Source organism: Manis javanica, chromosome 5, assembly GCF_040802235.1.
Source record: "Manis javanica isolate MJ-LG chromosome 5, MJ_LKY, whole genome shotgun sequence".
NCBI classification, from domain to species: domain Eukaryota; kingdom Metazoa; phylum Chordata; class Mammalia; order Pholidota; family Manidae; genus Manis; species Manis javanica.
In genome coordinates, this window is record NC_133160.1 from 10,368,232 (window position 1) to 10,385,774 (window position 17,543).

Sequence of the window (17,543 nt, forward strand, 5' to 3'; positions counted from 1 at the left end):
TGGAGTAGGCTATGCTCTGACCATGCCCCTCCTCGGTGTGTATCTTATTGTAAGAGGTTGCTGTGATTGATAGTTAAATATATGCTAACTTAAAAAATGCAGATGTTTTGCATTTGATTTCTACTAAGAGTTGAAGTGTTGAGAGATGATATAAAAAATAATAATAAAGTGTCTTCCATTGTTAAATGAAGTGTTTGGGGTTTTATGTCCCCTCCCTGTTGCTCTGAACTTTGGGTGTTTTATTTGCTCAGGCCATAATTCATTCTTTAGTGAGAGGACTCAGGTTTTCTCCTCCATGAAATTGACAAGATAGTAGTAACCAGCATTCGAGTGCTTATCCTCTGAGCCAGGTACTTCATATGCTGAGATTTGACCTTCCTGATCTCATATAGTCTCAATCCTGTTCCAAGAAGATTGGGTTATAATCCCCGTCTTACAGATTGGAAAACTGAGGTGTGTAGAATTCAGGCATGTTTCCCAGGACTGGTACTGCATAGTCCAGGAGAAATGGTGGCTGGTGGTGACTGAAGGACATTAAATAACATTGAAGGACTTATGAAAAAAGTTAATTCCCATTTTAATTCCTTTGATTCATTTAAATGTCTCAAAGAAGTCAGTTTAATGCTAGCTTGTCTTTAACAAAGAAAGCAGATGTCAGGCTCAGAGCCTTTGGCAGAATCTCAGCTAGGTGTTCAGTTACCTTCTATTTAGAGCAGGCTATCCTGCTTTTCCATCTATAGCAATGAGAAGATTACTTTAAAATTAAGGTGTTTTTAAAAATGAGGGTTGACTTAAAATCAAAATAGAAGGCAGAAATATATTAATTTTTTATTAAGGTACAATTGATATACACTCTTATGAAGGTTTCACATGAAAAAACAATGTGGTTACTACATTTACCCATATTATCAAGTCCCCACCCACACCCCAATGCAGGCACTGTCCATCAGTGCAGCAAGATGCCACAGATTCACCATTTGCTAGAAGGCAGAAATGATATAAGAACACCTATAGTTGGAACATCCTGGCTTCAGGCACCAGCAGGGCCTCTGTGCCCAATGCCTACCGCTGCTGGGTTGGCCCCCCACTAGATGGCTTAGCTGTTGGGGAAGAGACTGAGGTTTCTCCATTTCATGTACTGGCTGAACAAATATCCAGGCTTTGGGCCAGCCCAAGGTGCAGGTGCTGGGTTTGTTTTTTGCCTACAGCGTAGGAAGTGCATTGCCAGGAACAGCAGCTTCCTAGAGATGAACAGCCTGGGAGAGCAAAGAAGCCAGACACTCACTCCTGCATCCAAAGCAGAGATGACATCAGACCAGATTGCTGAATTTGTATGTGTAAATGACAAGCATATTTAAACATCATCAGGCCCACCAGTTGTACGGTATTAGCTCTGCTGCCTGCTCCCTTCTCTCTGGCGCTCTCCCCACCTGATTACCAATCTGAGAGGGATAGGAGCTGTGGCAGACTGCGAATCTAACCTGATCTCTACTCACCCCTTCTCCCTTAGTAACAGAAGCCCCAATTTTCTTTGGCCATATGGTCATCCAGAATAGATTGCTTTGCCAGCCTCTCTTATAGACGGGCTCATATCACTCTGGTCTCTGGGATGGAAAAGGGCTTTGTGCGGCTTCTAAGACATGTCTTTTCAAAGAAAGGAGCCTGTCTTCCACACTGATTCTCCTTGCTGGCTGGAGTGGAGCAGCTGGGTGAGACCGGCGAGGAGGCCGAGTGAAGAAGAGGGCGGGGCCGGAGCTGGAAGGGGCGGGGTCCTGATTCTTAGGGAGCCGCCATTGTCGGGCCTGCCCTGCCTACCTCCAGAGCTTTTATGTGGGAAAGAAACTATTGCTCAAACCATATTTTTTCTGTTTGCTCATTTAAAAATCCTTTTTATTTATAAAAGAAGTAGAATGAACACTGAACCCAGCTTCAGTGGTTCACCAGTTAACAACTTGTGGCCAAACTCTGTCCATTCACTCCCCTTACTCCTAAGGCAAATTCCAGGCATCTCTTTCGTTTGTGAATATTTCAGTACATCTAGCTACAAGGCAAAGGCTTTTAAAACACAATACCGTGATCACATCTACATTTTTATAACAATTACTCCGTAGCAACAGATACCTCCTAGTCAGTGTTCCAATGTCCACTTGTCTTAAAAATCCATGTTTTTAAAATAGTGTGTTTGCAACAGGGTCCAAATAAGGTCTCCACATTGCAGTCAGTGGGTAGATCTTTAAATCACCTTTACCCTAAAGGATGTCCCTATAGGGCAGAGGCCCATCTTTCTCTTTTTTTCCTTGAAATCTATTTGTTGAAGAAACTGGATTGTTGATTCTTTATATTTTGCCAGCGTTTACATTTTGCATATTGCAGCCTTTGCTGTTGTCTGGTGTGTTCCTCTGATCTCTCAATCTCCTGAATCTCTTTTTTCCCCTAGTTCTTCACTGTTTATTTACACATGCAGTTTTGTTCAAAAGTAGAAAAAAAATATTTCATATGAGTACAGATCAGGGCTGCAGCTCCATAAATAAGGGGTTCGAGGAAATAACTTAAGACAGAGGTGGGGCTGGGTGCATAAATAAAGTGGATCCCAGGTGGGCTGGGTTGGGGTGGGTCCCTGCTATCAGATGCGCAGGTGTCCACTGGCAACACATTTTAGGTCCCGAGTGAGGAGGCGGAGGAGGTTGAACGTGACAGAGGCCTCCAGGCAGCCTCGGGACTCCTTCTTCGGGGCCTCCTGGAGCCGGCGCAGCCAGTGGTGGAAGCGACCCTGAGGCCTGGATCTTACTGTGGGTTGAGCCGGGACACAAGCCTGGAGCTCAGAGTGGATGTGACGCAGCATGTGAAGCGGCTGGTCCAGGACCACCCCTAAGGGTGAGTCTGCCATGGTCCCCAGGACCTTCACTGTCAAGCCTACTTCAGCCTCCAAGGCCACAGGGCGCTCCCACGCCTGCAGGTGTCTCAGGTCCCTGGTCCTGGGGAAGAGGCGAGAGCTGCAGTTCCAGTTCTTCAGCAAGAGTGACTCTTCCAAGGCATCCTTGGCCTTCTTGAAGGCTTCCAGTTCGCGCGGCGACAGAGATTGGAACCTGCCTATGTGGCAGCCCCTCCTGGTGGTGGTGGGTTTGGAAGTGGGGACAGGGCCTGCTCTGGCCAAGCCCAGCACCACGGTCACCAGCACCAGAACCCAAGCTGTAGCCATGGCCCGATCTCAACTGCTTCCCCAGCTGCATGGCTCTGCTTTTAGCCAGGCTCACTGGGCAACCCCAGCTGATGTGTGTAAAGTGAAAAGGCAAGAGGAAATTGAATCTCCACTTGTGCTGAAAAGGCATGAGTGGGTGGGGCCATTCGCTGAACCAGGTGAGCACACAGGTGCGGGTGGGGCCAGGGACTGGGGCTGTGTGGTGAGGTGGCCTGAGGATCAGAGATTGGGTGACCTACAGGTTTCTTCGCCAGAAATGCTGAGAAGGAAAGAGAAACTGAAATTGCGTTGCAGGAAAGAGCTTTGTTCCTGAGAAGTCCCTGAGCCTGGAGAACCTCCAGTTTAGGACTGAGGAGCCACCCTCTGCTAGCTGACTGTGGGAGCTCTGGCTGCTGCGGAGGCAGGTGAGGGGATGGGAAACTGGCTGGCATTGAGCAGGGACTGGGGAGTGTGGGTGAGGCTGCCTGAGTGGCAGAGAGGGGGCATCCCTTTGATGTGCAGAAATTTTTAAGTTGCTTTGGTCCTATTTGTCTACTTTTGCTTTTGTTTCTGTGCTTTTGGGGTCATATCCAAGAAATTATTGCCAAACACAATGTCATGAAACTTTCTGCTGTTTTTTTTCTAGGAGTTTTATAGTTAAGGTCTTACACTTAGGCCTTTAATCCATTTTGAGTTGTTTTGTCTATAGTGTAAGGTAAGGGTCTAACTTCATTCTTTTGCATTTGAATATCCCATTTTCCCACTGGTTGAGGCTATTCTTATCCCATGTGTTCTTGGCACCCTTGTTGAGGATGGTTTGACCATACGTGTGAGAGTTTTTCTGGGCCTTCTAGTCTGTTCCATTAGTCTATAGGTCTGTCTTCATGCCAGTACCATGCTATTTTGATTCTGGTGTGTAATATATATATATATTGTATGTAATATGTTCTGAAATCAGGAAATGTGAGGCCTCTGACATTGTTTTTTCAAGATTGTTTTGGCTATTCAGAGTCCTTTGAGATGGTATACAAATTTTAGGATTTTTTTTTCTATTCCTGCAAAAATGCCATTGGGATGGGGTTGCACTGAAGTCAGTAGTAGGTTGCTTTGAACATTTTTACAGTGTTGGTCTTCCAAACCATGGACACAGGCTGTCTTACCATTTGTTTGTGTCTTAATTTCTTTCAGCAATGTTTTGTGTACAAGTCTTTTGCTTCTATGGTTAAGTCTATTCCTAATATTTTATTTTTTTGATGCTATTGTAAATGGAATTGTTTTTGTATTCCTTTTCAGATTGTTCATTTTTTGTGTATAGAAAGCAACTGATTTTTTGACTTGACTTCTGTGGCCTGTCAGTCTCACCAAATCCAGTCTCTGAAAGTTTGTCATAAATGCTGAGCTCATTGACAAGATCCATGTCATCCAATACAAAAATCTCTGAAAGAGAAAAATGAATGTAAAAAGAAAGATGGTTTTATTAAGGTACTTCCTCCTCAGAGCTACTTCCTCTAGAGCCCAGTGCTTCTTAACCATCTGTGGGGAAGGACCAGTCACTGCAGACCAATACTTTTATAAAATGCAATGAATATGTCTAGGGAGTGTCAAGTTGTTACAAAAGTTTTTAAGTGTTATTTAATTGTGGGCTAATAAACAGTTTACAGACTAGCACTGGTTCCCCAACACTTTGAGGGACAGTGGTCTAGAGTATGATGAATCTAATGGGACTCTGAAACACTAGTGCCCCTGAAACCGATCACAGGAGATCTGCTACTGGTAGCTTACTAAAATAAAAAGAAATAGAATGTGGCGAGTGTTGTTAACAGATTATTTCTTTCCATTTATATAAGACAAACCTATTAGCAACACAAGAAGAGGAACTCATCACTGAAGGCAAAATTTACTGTGAGAGACATGCTGACATGTTTGGTTCTTGGCAGAGCAAAGATTCCAGGCAACACGAAAACCGTGGACGGCATGGGAGCTCTTCAGACCTTGCAGTCCTCATGTTTTTCTGCAAATACAATTTTTGACAACAAAGGGTATTTTATTAGTATTTTCTATATTTAAAGGACCTAAGATCTGTAAACTGATTTCAAAACTCAATTCCTTCTCATAATAATTTTAAAGCCAATTTTTTCCCCCAGTGGCCATAGACTGAGATACAAACTGAAGTGGCCAAATACAATTTTCTCTGTATCATTTCTAAAATGAAATTAAATAGTTCTTTTTAAAGAGTGGGGGAAAAAAAGGAAGCAACTGACTGTCGTGTGTTGATTTTGTATCCTACAACTTGGATCAATTTATTGGTTCTGACAGGTTTTTCTGTGGAGGCTTGAGGGTGTTCTACATATAATGCCATCTGAGAGCAGATATAATTTTATTTCTTTCTTTCCAAATTGGATGCCTTTTCTTTTTTTCTTGCCTAATTGCTCTGGCTAGGACTCGGTACTATGATGAACAGAAGTGGCCATAGTGAGCATCTTGGCCTTGTTCCTGATCTTAGAGGAAGACTCTCTCTCACCATTGAATATATCAGCTATGGCACTTACGTTTCCATTATGTGGCCTCTATTATGGTGAGGTAATTCCCTTCTATTCCTAGTTTTTTATCATGAGAGTGTGTTGAGTTCCGTCAAATGCTTTTTTTGCATCAATTGAGATGATCATGGGATTTTTGTCCTTGATTCTATTACTGTATATATCACATGGTAGTTGACTTTCAAGGCTTGCTCCGATTGGGTTTGATTTTGTTGGTGAGAATAACTCACAGATGGAGTCTTTTGTCAGAAGGCACATGATGCTGAGTTTTCTTCCTTTGGGATACTAACAGCCGTTAAGCCTGCTACTTTGTACTTAGAATCATCATCTCATATTACAAAATGGAGATAATTCCAATTCCAGCAATCCTTTGTTTGGCAGAGGAATACTTGTATAAAAAAGTAACTTCCCTGGTGGAATCTACGCATATGATAAAACTGCATAGCACACACACACACTCACACAGTGTGTAAAATGTGTAATCTGAGCAAGGTCCATGGATTCTAAATGTCAGTTTCCTGGTTGCTGTCTCGTTCTTCAAGATATTACCACTAGGGGGAACTTGGGGCAGGCTACATGGGATCTTTCTGTATAATTTTTTGCAACTTCCTGCAAATCTGACTTAAAAAAAAATTAAAGAAACTTCCCTCATCTACTATTTGACTACCAGTTTAAGAAAGGTGGGATACATGCATAATTCTTTGCCTTTATATTTACTTATAATAATGAGTTGATGCCTTAGAATCTCCCATGACTAATTTTTAAAAAGTGTCATTATGACCTCATTGATTCCAGTATCTTTTAAGACTTTCAATACATTGCATTATTGTTATTGATGCTCAGATTCCCACCTGTGGTCAGGAGGAACCTCTTAAAGCTGGCTGCTGAATCCTGACATGACCCTGGAATCTTTGTCCTATCATCTGGTATGATAAGGTTCATCTTGTACATTTCCTGCTCAAGTCCTGGGATCAGACATTTCTCCGAGTCCCGGGTCCTTTTACTGCAAAATGACATTTGGAGACCACAGCCTGAGAGCTACGGGTTCTCACTGCCGCTGGGTTGATCACTGTTTCTAGGTCTTTTCAGTGGGCAGAACTAGGAACAAATTTACAATTTTTAAAAAACAAAAATACATCATAAATTCATGCTTATATTTATAGTGACTCTATAGCATCTTACTATGCTGGTGGACAGTGCCTGTAATGGGGAATGTGGTGGGGACTTGATAATAGAGGGGAATGTAGTAACTGCCATGTTGCACATGTGAAACCTTCACAAGATTGTGTATCAGTGATACCTTAATTAAAAAAAAAATTCATGCATGTACTTTAAAATGCAGGGCCACAGGATTTTTACTTAACCTCATATATTTTTCCCCAAACTGAGAATCCTGGTTCTCAAGGACTCCAGGGAAGGCCCTACTCATTTTGATCTTATCATGATGAGACCGAATCCTGACTGGCACGAGGAGTCACAGGCTGGGATGGCCTTTGGAGAGCTTCTGTTATTTACCACATGGCTGGGGAGGAGGAGGAGCATTTGCAAGTTGGAACATGGGATTAACTCCTGGTTGCCGGCTACTGCTCAGAAACAGTCAGGTATGTAGGTGAAGCCAGAGTGTGTGGCTTCCAGTGAAGTTCCTCACCTTCCCTCCCCTACCCCAGACGAGCCCTTGACCCTGCTGTTTACCCTTCCATCCTTTCTTCACACTTTCACAACACGTGCCTGCATCCCTAAGCACTGCTGTGCACAGCCCTGTTTTGCTCGATTTTATAGGTACTTTGCATGAAGTATTCATCTGCAGCCTGCTTCCCTCCTCCTGCCAACATTCCGACATTTATCCATGTTGATCTGTGCATTCTGGTCTCATTCCCTCACCCATCCATTCTCACTGCTGTGTACCATTCCCAGCACTGCTGTGCTGCAGTTTTCCCATTCTCCACTGAGAAACATTTAGCTTGTTTCCATTAATTTGGTATTACAAGTATTCTTGTAGGTGTGTCCTGATCCACAAGTGTGTGGGAATTTCTCTAGGGCAGGGGTGGGCAAGACTTTTTTGTAAATGGCCAGATAATGAATATTTCCAATTTTGGGAGCTAGGAGGAAAAAAAAATTACATACGTACTGTATAACAAAAAATACAAATTTCCATAGATTTTTATTTAAAGATTCAAATGCACTGAAATTTGAATTTCATATAATTTTCACCTCATAAGATCTTCTTTTGAATTTTTTTTCTCACAATTGGAAAACACTAAAAACCATTCCTAGCTCTGGGAGCAGAGCAGAAGGCAGGCTGGGTCTGGTCCTCAGGCAGCGGTTTGCCCATCCTTGCTCGCCGGGGCATAAACTGAGGAGAGGAATTGCTGGGCCGAGGGGTGACAGGCGTTGCCACACGCCCTTCGGAGTGACTTTCTTTAGGTGGGTGCCCGCCAGGGGACCGACCGGTCCTGTTCCTGGAGCTCCTCACAGCGCATGAATCTCCGCTGAATGCTCTGCCCCTTTGCTTTCCGTTTCATTTGTAATCACGTTTTGAAAAGTGAAGATAACACGTTGTAAGTTCCTTATTACTGAAAAAATGTTCTTTATGAAATAGAAAATATATACAAACAACAAGATTTTTCAAGTTACCGTAACTCTTCCACGCAGAACCAAAGTTAAAACCTGGCTCCCATCTTTCCAGATTTCTTCCTCTATGTTGTACACACACACACCATTGTTTTAAGAAGCTAATGCTATGTAGTTCGGGAGTCTGCGTGTCTCCCTTCATGAGGCTGTGTCAGGATTCTTCTGTGAGGGACACTTGGGGGTCACAGTGCCCCCAGCTACGTGTGTGGCCCGCCCCCGAAGCTTTCTGCCGCCCAAGGAACATCCTTCCTTCCTGGCTTGTTTTCCCTGGCCCCGAGCGGTGTTTCCAGTAGTTGAGAAGGTGAATGGAAAATGCCTGGTTCTCTCACGGCAGGCGGCCCTCTCACTTATTACCAGGACTCCCTTATTCCCTGTGGGGAAGCTGGGGTTCCTATGGCCAGGATCCCCCCCCGAACTTAAACCACCTGATGACGTCACTGGCCTGTTGCTGGGCTGCCGCTTCCACACCTTTAGGCAATGAGCTATTATTGCGCTATACAGAGCGCACGGCCCGGTGCAGAGGCAGAGACGCTAGTGCTCGACCTACAGCCGGAGAACAGGCCGGGTCATAAACCCTTTCACCCCAAAGAATGTTTTACTGTCAATTTCTTTGGTCACATTGAATCCATAGCGAACTTGCCTGGGGCTGAAACCCGTTGGCAAGACATTACCCCTCTCCCAGGACCTACTCTCCCTTATAACCAGGACTCCATTTTGCCCATGTCGGCACTCCATTTCCCAGCCTCCCTGGCAAGGCCTGGTTCTCTGAAATGAGTCGGCCTGTACTTGCCAGAGCCCCCATCACTCCAGTGCTACCTGTCATCCTGCCTGCAGTTTTATTATGGTGGAGAAATCTTTCTCTGAACCCAAAGGTGGGAAAGGGGAACTTGTGTGCCTCCCACCCAGCCTCTGCTCCCAACCAGTTCCCTGCCTGATGCCAGAGGCATTTGGGCATGTGGTTTGGCAGCCCGGGTATAAGTAGGTTCCTGGGTATAATTAATTCTTGCCCCTCTTTCACTGGAGCGGGGGAGGAAGGGGAAGGGAGAAGGGGTGGATGGGGATGAGTCACAGGGCTGGAAGGAACCAAGAGGTCCAGTCTGTGCCTCTCTGCCAGAAGGCCACGTGCCCGTGGTCACAGTGGGTTCTCTGCTTGCTTTTGCTTTATATCCTAGGTATTATTCTGTTCGCACTTGTTCCTATAAGCAGCTTTGGGAGCCTTTTGGAAATGCCAGGGGGTATAAATAAACTGATGCTCCAGAAGTTCCACAGATAATGCTACTACCTTCTCTCAGACTCCTGCAGCTGTGCGGGCAGAGCCCGGAGGACGGACTCACACGTTCCTGGTTTCTCGGTCACGGAAAAGCCCGTCAGGGGCTGATGAGCACTCCCAGGTGGCCCAGACGGCCCAGCGAGCCCGGGGAAGATGGGTCCCTAGCACCTGTGAGGAAAAGCAGCTGGGGGCCAGCTGGAGGCTGGGCCCGTGCTGAGCCCTTCTGCTTGGCCGCAGGTGCTCCTCACAAAGGGGCACAGGTGTAGGAATCAGGCCCAGGCCTGCCTGATCCAAAGCCCACGCTCGTACCCACAAACCAGTGGGCTTCACTGTCAACACATCTGCTGCTGTCCCAGGGAGTTGGGTAGGTGGGGACACAGAGCCCAGTCTAGGAGTGGGTGGCCCATGCGTTTGCAAAGTCACCTGAACACAAACACAGAAACTGGCCCTGATTCAGCAGCAATCATTTTTATTCCTAAGGAAGTATCCAGTGACATTACTGTTTCCCATTCATTTCTGAATTATTTAAAGAGTCCGGTGAGGTGATGCAGGGGCCCCAGTACGGCAGCTACAGGTCCCGCCATCTCTCACTCATCCTCCCCCCGCTAATCTGAAGAAGAGAAACAAATCATTTCTCAGGAACCAGGGCGTGACAAATGACTCATTAACATGTGCAGGAGGACAAAAGAATACACCTTACTTTCCCAATGGTCCTTAAAACACATCAACAAGTGTATGTAAAAAAAAAACCCTTCATACTTACAAAGAAAAGTACTCAAAAGAATGTAGGACTCTGATTAACCTTAAAAACAAATCAAATTCTGCAGGAGCTGTATTGGAGAAACCATTAAAGCCACTGAGGGAGTAGGAGCCTTCCTGGGCCTCTGGGCTGTGCAGGGTGGTGAGAGCAGGGCTGGGGCATCAAGGATGAGGGAGTGTCAAGACCACGTGGCTCTTCCATAAGGCTGACAAGCTCCCGGGAGCATGGGTCCCCCCCCCGCACCCCCGCGACTGAAAGGTGACCTTTCTCTTTTGACCACCAATCCACACACGCCCTGTCCCATCTCAGCGTGCAGCTTTCTCACCTGAAGTCAGGCAGGGCTCCTGCAGAGCGGCCTGGGAGAAGCCCACCTCAAGGGTGAGAACAGCCAAGTATTTTTTCCCCTCAGGGATTATGTTCACTGGGGTGGAAAAGGGTGACAAATGGGGTGGGTCAGGGAAAATTAGAACATCTTTGTGGTTTTGTCACCTGGCCAATGACGATGAGGCCCCTGAATACCTGATTCCATTCGTATGAGAAAGGGCAGGAGCCTAAAAGGGAGCTAGTGCCGCCACTCACTCTCTTTAAGCCTTTACTCCGACTGGTGTTTTCATTTAAACGTACTGCCTGGGGCTTCGCAGCCTGGGTTTCTGGTGGAGCCACTCCTTAATGAATCTGGCTGCTGCATCAGAAATATTTCAGACTTTATTTCCTACCCACCAACCGGCATAAGAAACACAGCCGGCATTCTGGAGGGAATGCGGGAGGGATCGGGGGACCTTTTCTCCTTTCTTTGTATTTAAAGGCCGAATCAAAGGTAGATCGCAGCTGCGGAGAGATTCTTCCTCACACCTGAATCAAAGACCAGTTCTACGCCAGAACCACCCCAAGCCCCGCCCTGCCTTTGACGGCCAGGACTTGGCTGAGGAAAAACCAGCGACCACCCTGACCTACCCTCACTCTTCCCACCGAAGCAGAAGTGGAATCCTGGCCATGGCCACCCCGAGGACTTTGCCGCATGTGTGGGCCACTGTGGGAATGTGAAACTAAGCCCTCACGAGGCCAAGTCTTTGTTTTGACATGGCTCTTTTGACGTGGGTTTTGGAGAAAAGGCTGCCCATTCACCAATCTTTGCACATTCTATTGTACACAAAGGAATCTGCAGGCAAACCGGGGCCTCCCTGGGTTGACCTGGATACTCAGGGGCTGCCAACACTGTGGGCCAGGCCCTGCCCCTTGGCCTCCTGTCGGCCAGGGCCTTGCCAACACTCCCACTGTGAAAAGGGGTGGCTGGCCTTGGGTTGGGGGGGGCTTTGGTTCTGTCCCTAGGCTGAGTGTCTGAACCCTAGACTGTAGCATTAAGCCACCTTCCTTTGGCCCGGGCCGGGCCGGCCCGGCCCGGCCCAGCCCAGCCCAGCCCGCACCAAACTTGATCTCTGGGGACCTAGGAAGAGTTCCTTTCCCTATAAAGCCTCACACCCTAAGCTGCAGGATGGTTGTTCCCAGAGATCCTACAAAGACAGGGCTACAGGGGGAACCTTGGGGTGTAGGGCTTACTGCATGGGTTCCCAGCTCCCCAAGACAGGCATGGCTCCTGAGTTCACTGGCTAACCAGCTGGCTCTCCCAAAGGCACTCACTGACGTCATAGCGCTCACCTCCCCCTAAAGTATTACCTATTTTATACGCTAGCGCTCTCCTGTCCCAAGGCTTAGACCTAAAGAAAATAGGTGGGAAGTTAGTTACGCTGTATTACTTTTTTAATCTTTCAGGCATTTATTGCCCAAAATAATGTAATTATTAAGTATGCTAATGGTAGAAACCAGCACTTTTTGATTCTTAGGCAAAATTTGAAAAAAAGTTGGTGGATTTGAAAAAATGCACCAGAAAAATATATCTCTATGGGCTTCTGCCTGCTCCAAAGGTGACTAGACAAGACTGCTGAGGAGCATCAGTTACTCTTGTCCCCAAGGGGATGCTCTCCCAGGCTGCTACACCCGCACTCAGCCAGCAGGGGGCAGAAGAGGCTCATGGGAGATCCGGGCTGGTGCGGGTACCTGCCGGGAAAGATGCCCCTAAGCCCCCACATGCTTCTCCACTACAGCATCATTTCCAGGTCTCAGATAAAAGTGGGGCACCAGGCAGGACCTGCTGAGAAGGGGCAGTCTGAATTGAGAAGATCCTGTTTTCACTGCTTACTATGAACTCACAGCCAAAAAAAAAAAAATCTGGCAAATTACTGAGTTTGCAATATAATTTACACCTCTGAGATCAGACCCCGAATCTCAGGGTAGAAAGTAGGTTACTTGTGAGCTGGAGAATGAGAGAACAATCTGGTCTCACATTCGCAGCCACTCCCCCGGGTGCGGAAAAAAGGCCCCCCCCCCCCCACGACTTTCTTGCTTTCCCACTGAAAGAAAATAGGAAATAACGGAGACCTGAGTCATGGATGGTAGTACTCCTCCAGTGGGGGTTAGGTGGGGTAAAATAATCCTGTTTGGCTCATATTATGGGGCTAAGGTGGGAGACTACAAAAAGAAAATGATAATCTTTTAGCTCTATTAAGTATAGATTTACTTTCATGCATAAAAAAGGATGCATGTGCTTCCTGCCCGACCGGCCTTACACTTAACACCGCTGGGGAAAGAAAAAGGGTTCGGGCAGGGGCCTGGCCTCAGGGGCTGGGCACAGAGTCCTGGAGATTCCAGGGCCAGCCCCTCCTGTCACCCAGCCATGCTGTCTGAGGCAGAAGAGATGGAAACTGGCTGCGTGCCCAGGGTCCATGCTGGTCTACTGTATCCCCGCAGAGAACCAAGGACATGCACATGATGAATTAAACTACCCAGAGGCTGCCGGGTCCCAAGGCTCTGGCTGGGACGCAGAGCCACATATGGGAATTGCCAACAGCCTGTAAATGGGAAAAGGCAAGCAGGTACGAGGCTCACTAGAGGGCAGGCGAGGAGCAGGTGCAGAAGTCAGTAACTCCACTTCATCTGGACGTGATTGGCAGCTCCTTGCCCTGAGGTGGCCATGGGGCCAGGACCATGGCGGTGGCAGGGCGTGTGCATGTGAGAGAGACAGTGTGCACACTGTTAGTGAGTCCTGGAGGCTGGCAGCCTGGGCATCGCAGGAGAGGCTCCGGGCGCAGCTGGCTCCAGGGTGCTGGAGTCCAGGGGAGGGGGGCGCGGAGGGGCACACAGCACTGCTGCTCAGGTCCCTGCTCCGGGGCTCTGGTGAGCTGGGACCCTGGCTTGGGGTAACTGGGACCCAAGACAGTAGAGAACTGGGAGAGGGAAAGAGGAAATGATGGCAAGCAGTGAGGGTGACAGCAGCTAGATTGTGGACAGACCCCCGAGTCCAGGAAAGGGGCCTCTGGACAACAAGGCCCCCTGGGTAGGGAACTGAGGTCAGGGAGGAGACTGCGAGGCTCTCACGACTGTGCAAGTTCATGAATTAAAACTGAATTCAAAAGCAGCAGGTGCTCCATCTCATAAACCCTGTCACGTCTAGCTTTTCCCTCCAGAGGGCGCTCTGACTCCACAGACTAGGCTCACTCACCCCACCGGAAAACCCGGGGTCGCAGCTTCTCACTGGGCTCGAGAGAGGATCCTGCAGCCTCCTGTTCAGTACCAGTGTAAACATTCACAGTATTCCCAGAGAGACGCTGCAGCTGCCTGCCACCCACGGAGACAGCCTGCGAGGTGCCAAGTGGAGGTAAAGAAGAGGGTCACTCTTAGGGAGTGAAAGCAACATGCCAAAGGGAGTGTGAGGTTTCCAAGATTTCTGAGCCTGCCAGGGGTTAGAATCGCTGCCGCTGAGGCCGGAGGCTGCTTGCCCTGCTAGTGCAGACAGCTGTTCCAGCAAGGGCGGCCCCTCCGCAGGCCCTCTTGGGGCAAGGCAGTGCCAGCAATGGCGGGAGTGGCACCAGGGCTCCCTGCACACCCGGTCAAGGCAGGCTCCACTGCAGGCTTCCTCCCCTCAGGTACCTGGCTGGACAGTGACTGTTCGCCCGGATGCAGAGGCAGAAGGAAAATTTACCTGGACAGGTAGTCCTTCCAATCTGCGGGCCGAGAAGCAACACTGAGAGCTTCTGAGGAGCCTGGTGAGGAGATGACATGTTTCAGAGGCAGCCAGGTGGCTCCAAAGGCCTAGGAGGTTTTGGGCTGAGAAGACTGTGGCCTTTGCTTCACCCTTTCAGCTCCCCTGAAGAGGGTGCCATGAGCATGTGTCTCCAGGGGCCCATGCTGGGTGTCCATCCCGGGGGCCCTGGGGAGGCCAGCCGGCAGCGCTGCAGGCCGGCCTGCCCAGAAGCCATGGCGCCCTGTTCAGTCACAGCAGCTCCTGCTCATCGTCCTCGGAGCCGGAAGGGCCCTGGCGCACCTCCTCGTACCACTTGTTGGTGAGGGTTTTCATCTGGATGCGCCCGTGGTGGAGGTCCTGGGGAAGCAGAAATAATCAAGCCCTTGTCAGGGGATTGGGGGCACAGTTGGGGCCAGGGAGCTGCTGTGTACCTCGTGTGGGGGCCACAGCAGGCAGAGTGCTTGGCCACGGGCAATTTCAGTGTTAAGAGATTAGCTCAAGCTGGGGTTTCTCTTTGTGGGGGTGGAGGTAACAGGAGCCGTCACTCAGAAATAAGAGTAGGAGGCAGGGCGGCGCGATGTTGAGATGCACGGCCTCTGGGATCGGACACACTCGGGCCTGCTCCCAGCTCTGCCACACACAGCGCATGTGACCTCGGGGGGTCACTTCGCCTCTCCGGGCCGCAGTCTCCTCAGCTGTCAAGTGAGGTAACTGCTGCATCACTGCGGGGGTTGTTGGGAATGAAATGACGCAAAAAGGTTTGACACAGGGCCTGGCTCACACTAAGAGCTCCACACCGAGAGCCATCATGACTGCTGCAGGGGGGAGGTGGGGCTCGGAAACCAAAGCAGGGCAACAGCCAGGAAGAGCCCCACCCGCACCCTGGAGGCCTGCATGGAGCAGGATGCCGGTTTCAGCAAAGCAGGCCCACGCTGGTCCCCGTGAGACTGTGTCACTGTCACCCACTAACTGTCCAGAGGGATGGAACAAGAGCCCTGAACCATGGGCCACTGCTGGATGTCCTGTCATATCAAACTCCTCAGCCTGGATTCAGCAGCTGATCAACGTCCCGGGTCTATTATCCAGGAAAACCAAACTGTGTTCACAAGTCTATTATTACACTGGCACTAAATATGGCAGCAAAGGAAAAACAGCAAATGCTGAATTCCACAGCACATGCAGCCTGCGAGCCTGGGGAGGAGGGAAAGCTGAGCGGAAGGAGGGGGTCTGGCACACCCTGCTGCCCAACATGGCACATGGGCCTTCACTGCCCACCCCGCCCGTGGCCCCTGCCAGTCCTGAGGGGAAGGCAAGGGGCCCCTGGCTGTGTGGCTCTGACTGGAGTCCCACCTCCTGCGTTAGCCGCCGCGTGAAAAAGGGGTTCAGATACTTGGCATCCAGCCACACGAAGCCTTTGAGATCCTGGCGCCGGATGTAGTGGGCTTCGTACTCCTCCTCGGTGAGCTCTGACAAGTGCTCCGACTCAACAGTGTTGCCCTGCATGGGGAGGGGGGGCAGCCAGAGGGTCATCAGCAGGCACCTTCCTGAAAACAGGACCACCCGGTGTCCCCTTCCCTCCCTGCACTTCCAAATCAGTGCAGGGTGTTGGTGGGCAGCAAAGGGCCTCTGGGGAGCCCGTAGGGAGGCAGGAGGGTTTGCAAAAACATGATGGCTGCCCAGGAGTAAATCAAATCGAGCATAAATTAGAAGCTGGCTAGAACTTGGGTCTGCAAAACTCTCTGGGTGATGTGCCCAGGACGGAGATTGGCTGTTGCAGGCTATCTCGCTCTGTGTGAATCATCAAGGGAGGCTCCTTTCTGCCTGCAGCCGCACTAGCTCTGGTTCCATTCTGGGCAGGTGTCAACGCAGAGGGGGAAGGGACAATCCTGGTGGGCATGGAGAGGCATGAAGAGACACTACAGGTGGCAGGGCAGGTCTGGAGGGGAGGCAGGTCTCAGGATCACGGATCTAGTCAGCCCAGCTCCCAACTCTGGGCCCAGGCCCAGAACAGCCCCACCCTCCCTGCAGGGACCACCAAAGGCCAACAAGATTCGAACAGTCTTTGCTGCTCTGCCAGAGTTGCTGCTCTCAAGCCCAGTCAACTGGGCCTCCCCTGGAGTCTGCAGTGGTGCAGGTGCAAGGGGCGGGAGAAAGTGAGGACGGGGGGATGAATCCACAAGAGGCTGGGCCCGCTCAGCCCTCCAGCACAGCTCCCACTAAGGAGGTCTGGGGTGGGGCCCGGGAATTGACATTTCTAACAAGCCCCCAGTGATGCTGCTCCAGGTTCCCCATCTTGAGGCCCACTGAGGAGAGAGTGGTGGCTAAGAGTGCAGGCTGTGGAGTCTGTGTGACCTGGCTTCTCTGTGCCTCGACGCTCTCCTCTGCAACAGGGATACCAATAGCATCTGCTTCCTGCAGGTTACTGGGGCGACTGAGACAGTCCAGAGAACGTAACACAGTGCGGGCGCCACAAACAACACACCCTGGCGGCAGCTGTTCTTCCTCTGGGCAAACATCCTAGTTCTTCCGGAGGGGCGCTTAGCCAGGTGTGGAGGTAGGAGCAGCGGTGACGACAGCACCTGGCAGCTTGTCAGAAGTGAAATTCCTTCTGGCCCTACCCCAGACCATTAGGGCCTTGGAGCCCAGAACCCATTCTGATATGGCTAAAATGTTTGAGGACATACACTAACTAGAGCTTTTGTTAAAAACAGACAAGAAAGTTGGTGGACGGGGCAGGGTGGAGTAGACCAGAGTGAGAAAGTCCTGCCGAGCCCAGCCCAGCCCAGCCCAGCCCAAGTGAAGGTCTCCTGGCAGGGCTGAGAGGCCCACATGGAGACTGGAGGCCAAGATTTGCCCAGACCTGGACTCTCTAGTGTGAGAAGTGGGCCATGTCCCCTTTTTCCGTCCCTTGGTTGAGGATTTCTGTGCTTTCTACTACTGATTAAAGTTACTGATGGCCTCGAATAAGAGAACCAGAGAAAGATGCACTTCCAAAAATGTGCATGTGCAGGGGTACAGGAAGGTGGGTGGAGAGGCCAGGGTGGCCTCTGCTCCTGTCAGACGGCCTGGCTCAGCCCATGGAGTGGAGG

The 17,543-nt window shown here is 49.6% G+C and overlaps 3 protein-coding genes and 1 long non-coding RNA gene across 12 annotated transcripts in view; 1 reads left to right on the plus strand and 3 right to left on the minus strand.

Annotated features, from left to right (window-relative positions):
- Positions 1-327: 327 nt before the first annotated feature.
- LOC108391987 (interferon lambda-1-like) lies at positions 328-3,623 on the minus strand. The gene has a single exon (XM_017651898.3). The coding sequence runs from the start codon at positions 3,197-3,199 to the stop codon at positions 2,624-2,626; it is 576 nt and encodes a 191-aa protein (XP_017507387.3). The 5' UTR covers positions 3,200-3,623; the 3' UTR covers positions 328-2,623.
- Positions 3,624-5,021: 1,398 nt separating this feature from the next.
- LOC108391985 (uncharacterized) lies at positions 5,022-14,693 on the minus strand. 2 transcript variants are annotated; one of them, XM_073236467.1, is made up of 4 exons: positions 14,565-14,693; positions 14,413-14,473; positions 13,933-14,068; positions 5,022-5,189 (listed from the first exon to the last, which is right to left on the minus strand). In XM_073236467.1, exons 1-4 carry the CDS (start codon positions 14,687-14,689, stop codon positions 5,164-5,166), a joined length of 348 nt encoding a protein of 115 aa, XP_073092568.1. In that variant the 5' UTR covers positions 14,690-14,693; the 3' UTR covers positions 5,022-5,163. The 2 variants fall into 2 exon arrangements, with proteins under 2 accessions (XP_073092568.1, XP_073092567.1); XM_073236466.1 differs by lacking the exon at positions 5,022-5,189 and adding an exon at positions 10,069-13,657.
- LOC140849449 (uncharacterized) lies at positions 5,196-8,124 on the plus strand. The gene is made up of 3 exons (XR_012131282.1): positions 5,196-5,758; positions 6,559-7,316; positions 7,990-8,124. It is a non-coding gene; the product is annotated as an uncharacterized lncRNA (long non-coding RNA).
- The window catches only part of SLC9A8 (solute carrier family 9 member A8), a 70,617-nt gene continuing 63,142 nt past the window's right edge, over positions 10,069-17,543 (minus strand). For 6 of the 8 annotated variants that reach the window (XM_037006273.2, XM_037006271.2, XM_017651891.3 and 3 more), the window contains 2 exons: positions 15,805-15,951; positions 10,069-14,811 (listed from right to left, as the gene is read on the minus strand). In XM_037006273.2, the coding sequence (XP_036862168.1) occupies positions 14,704-14,811; positions 15,805-15,951 (255 nt within the window). In that variant the 3' untranslated portion in view covers positions 10,069-14,703. Of the gene's footprint in view, positions 15,177-15,804; positions 15,952-17,543 lie in introns of all 8 variants that reach the window. The other 2 variants (XR_012131281.1, XM_073236463.1) reach the window with 2 other exon arrangements.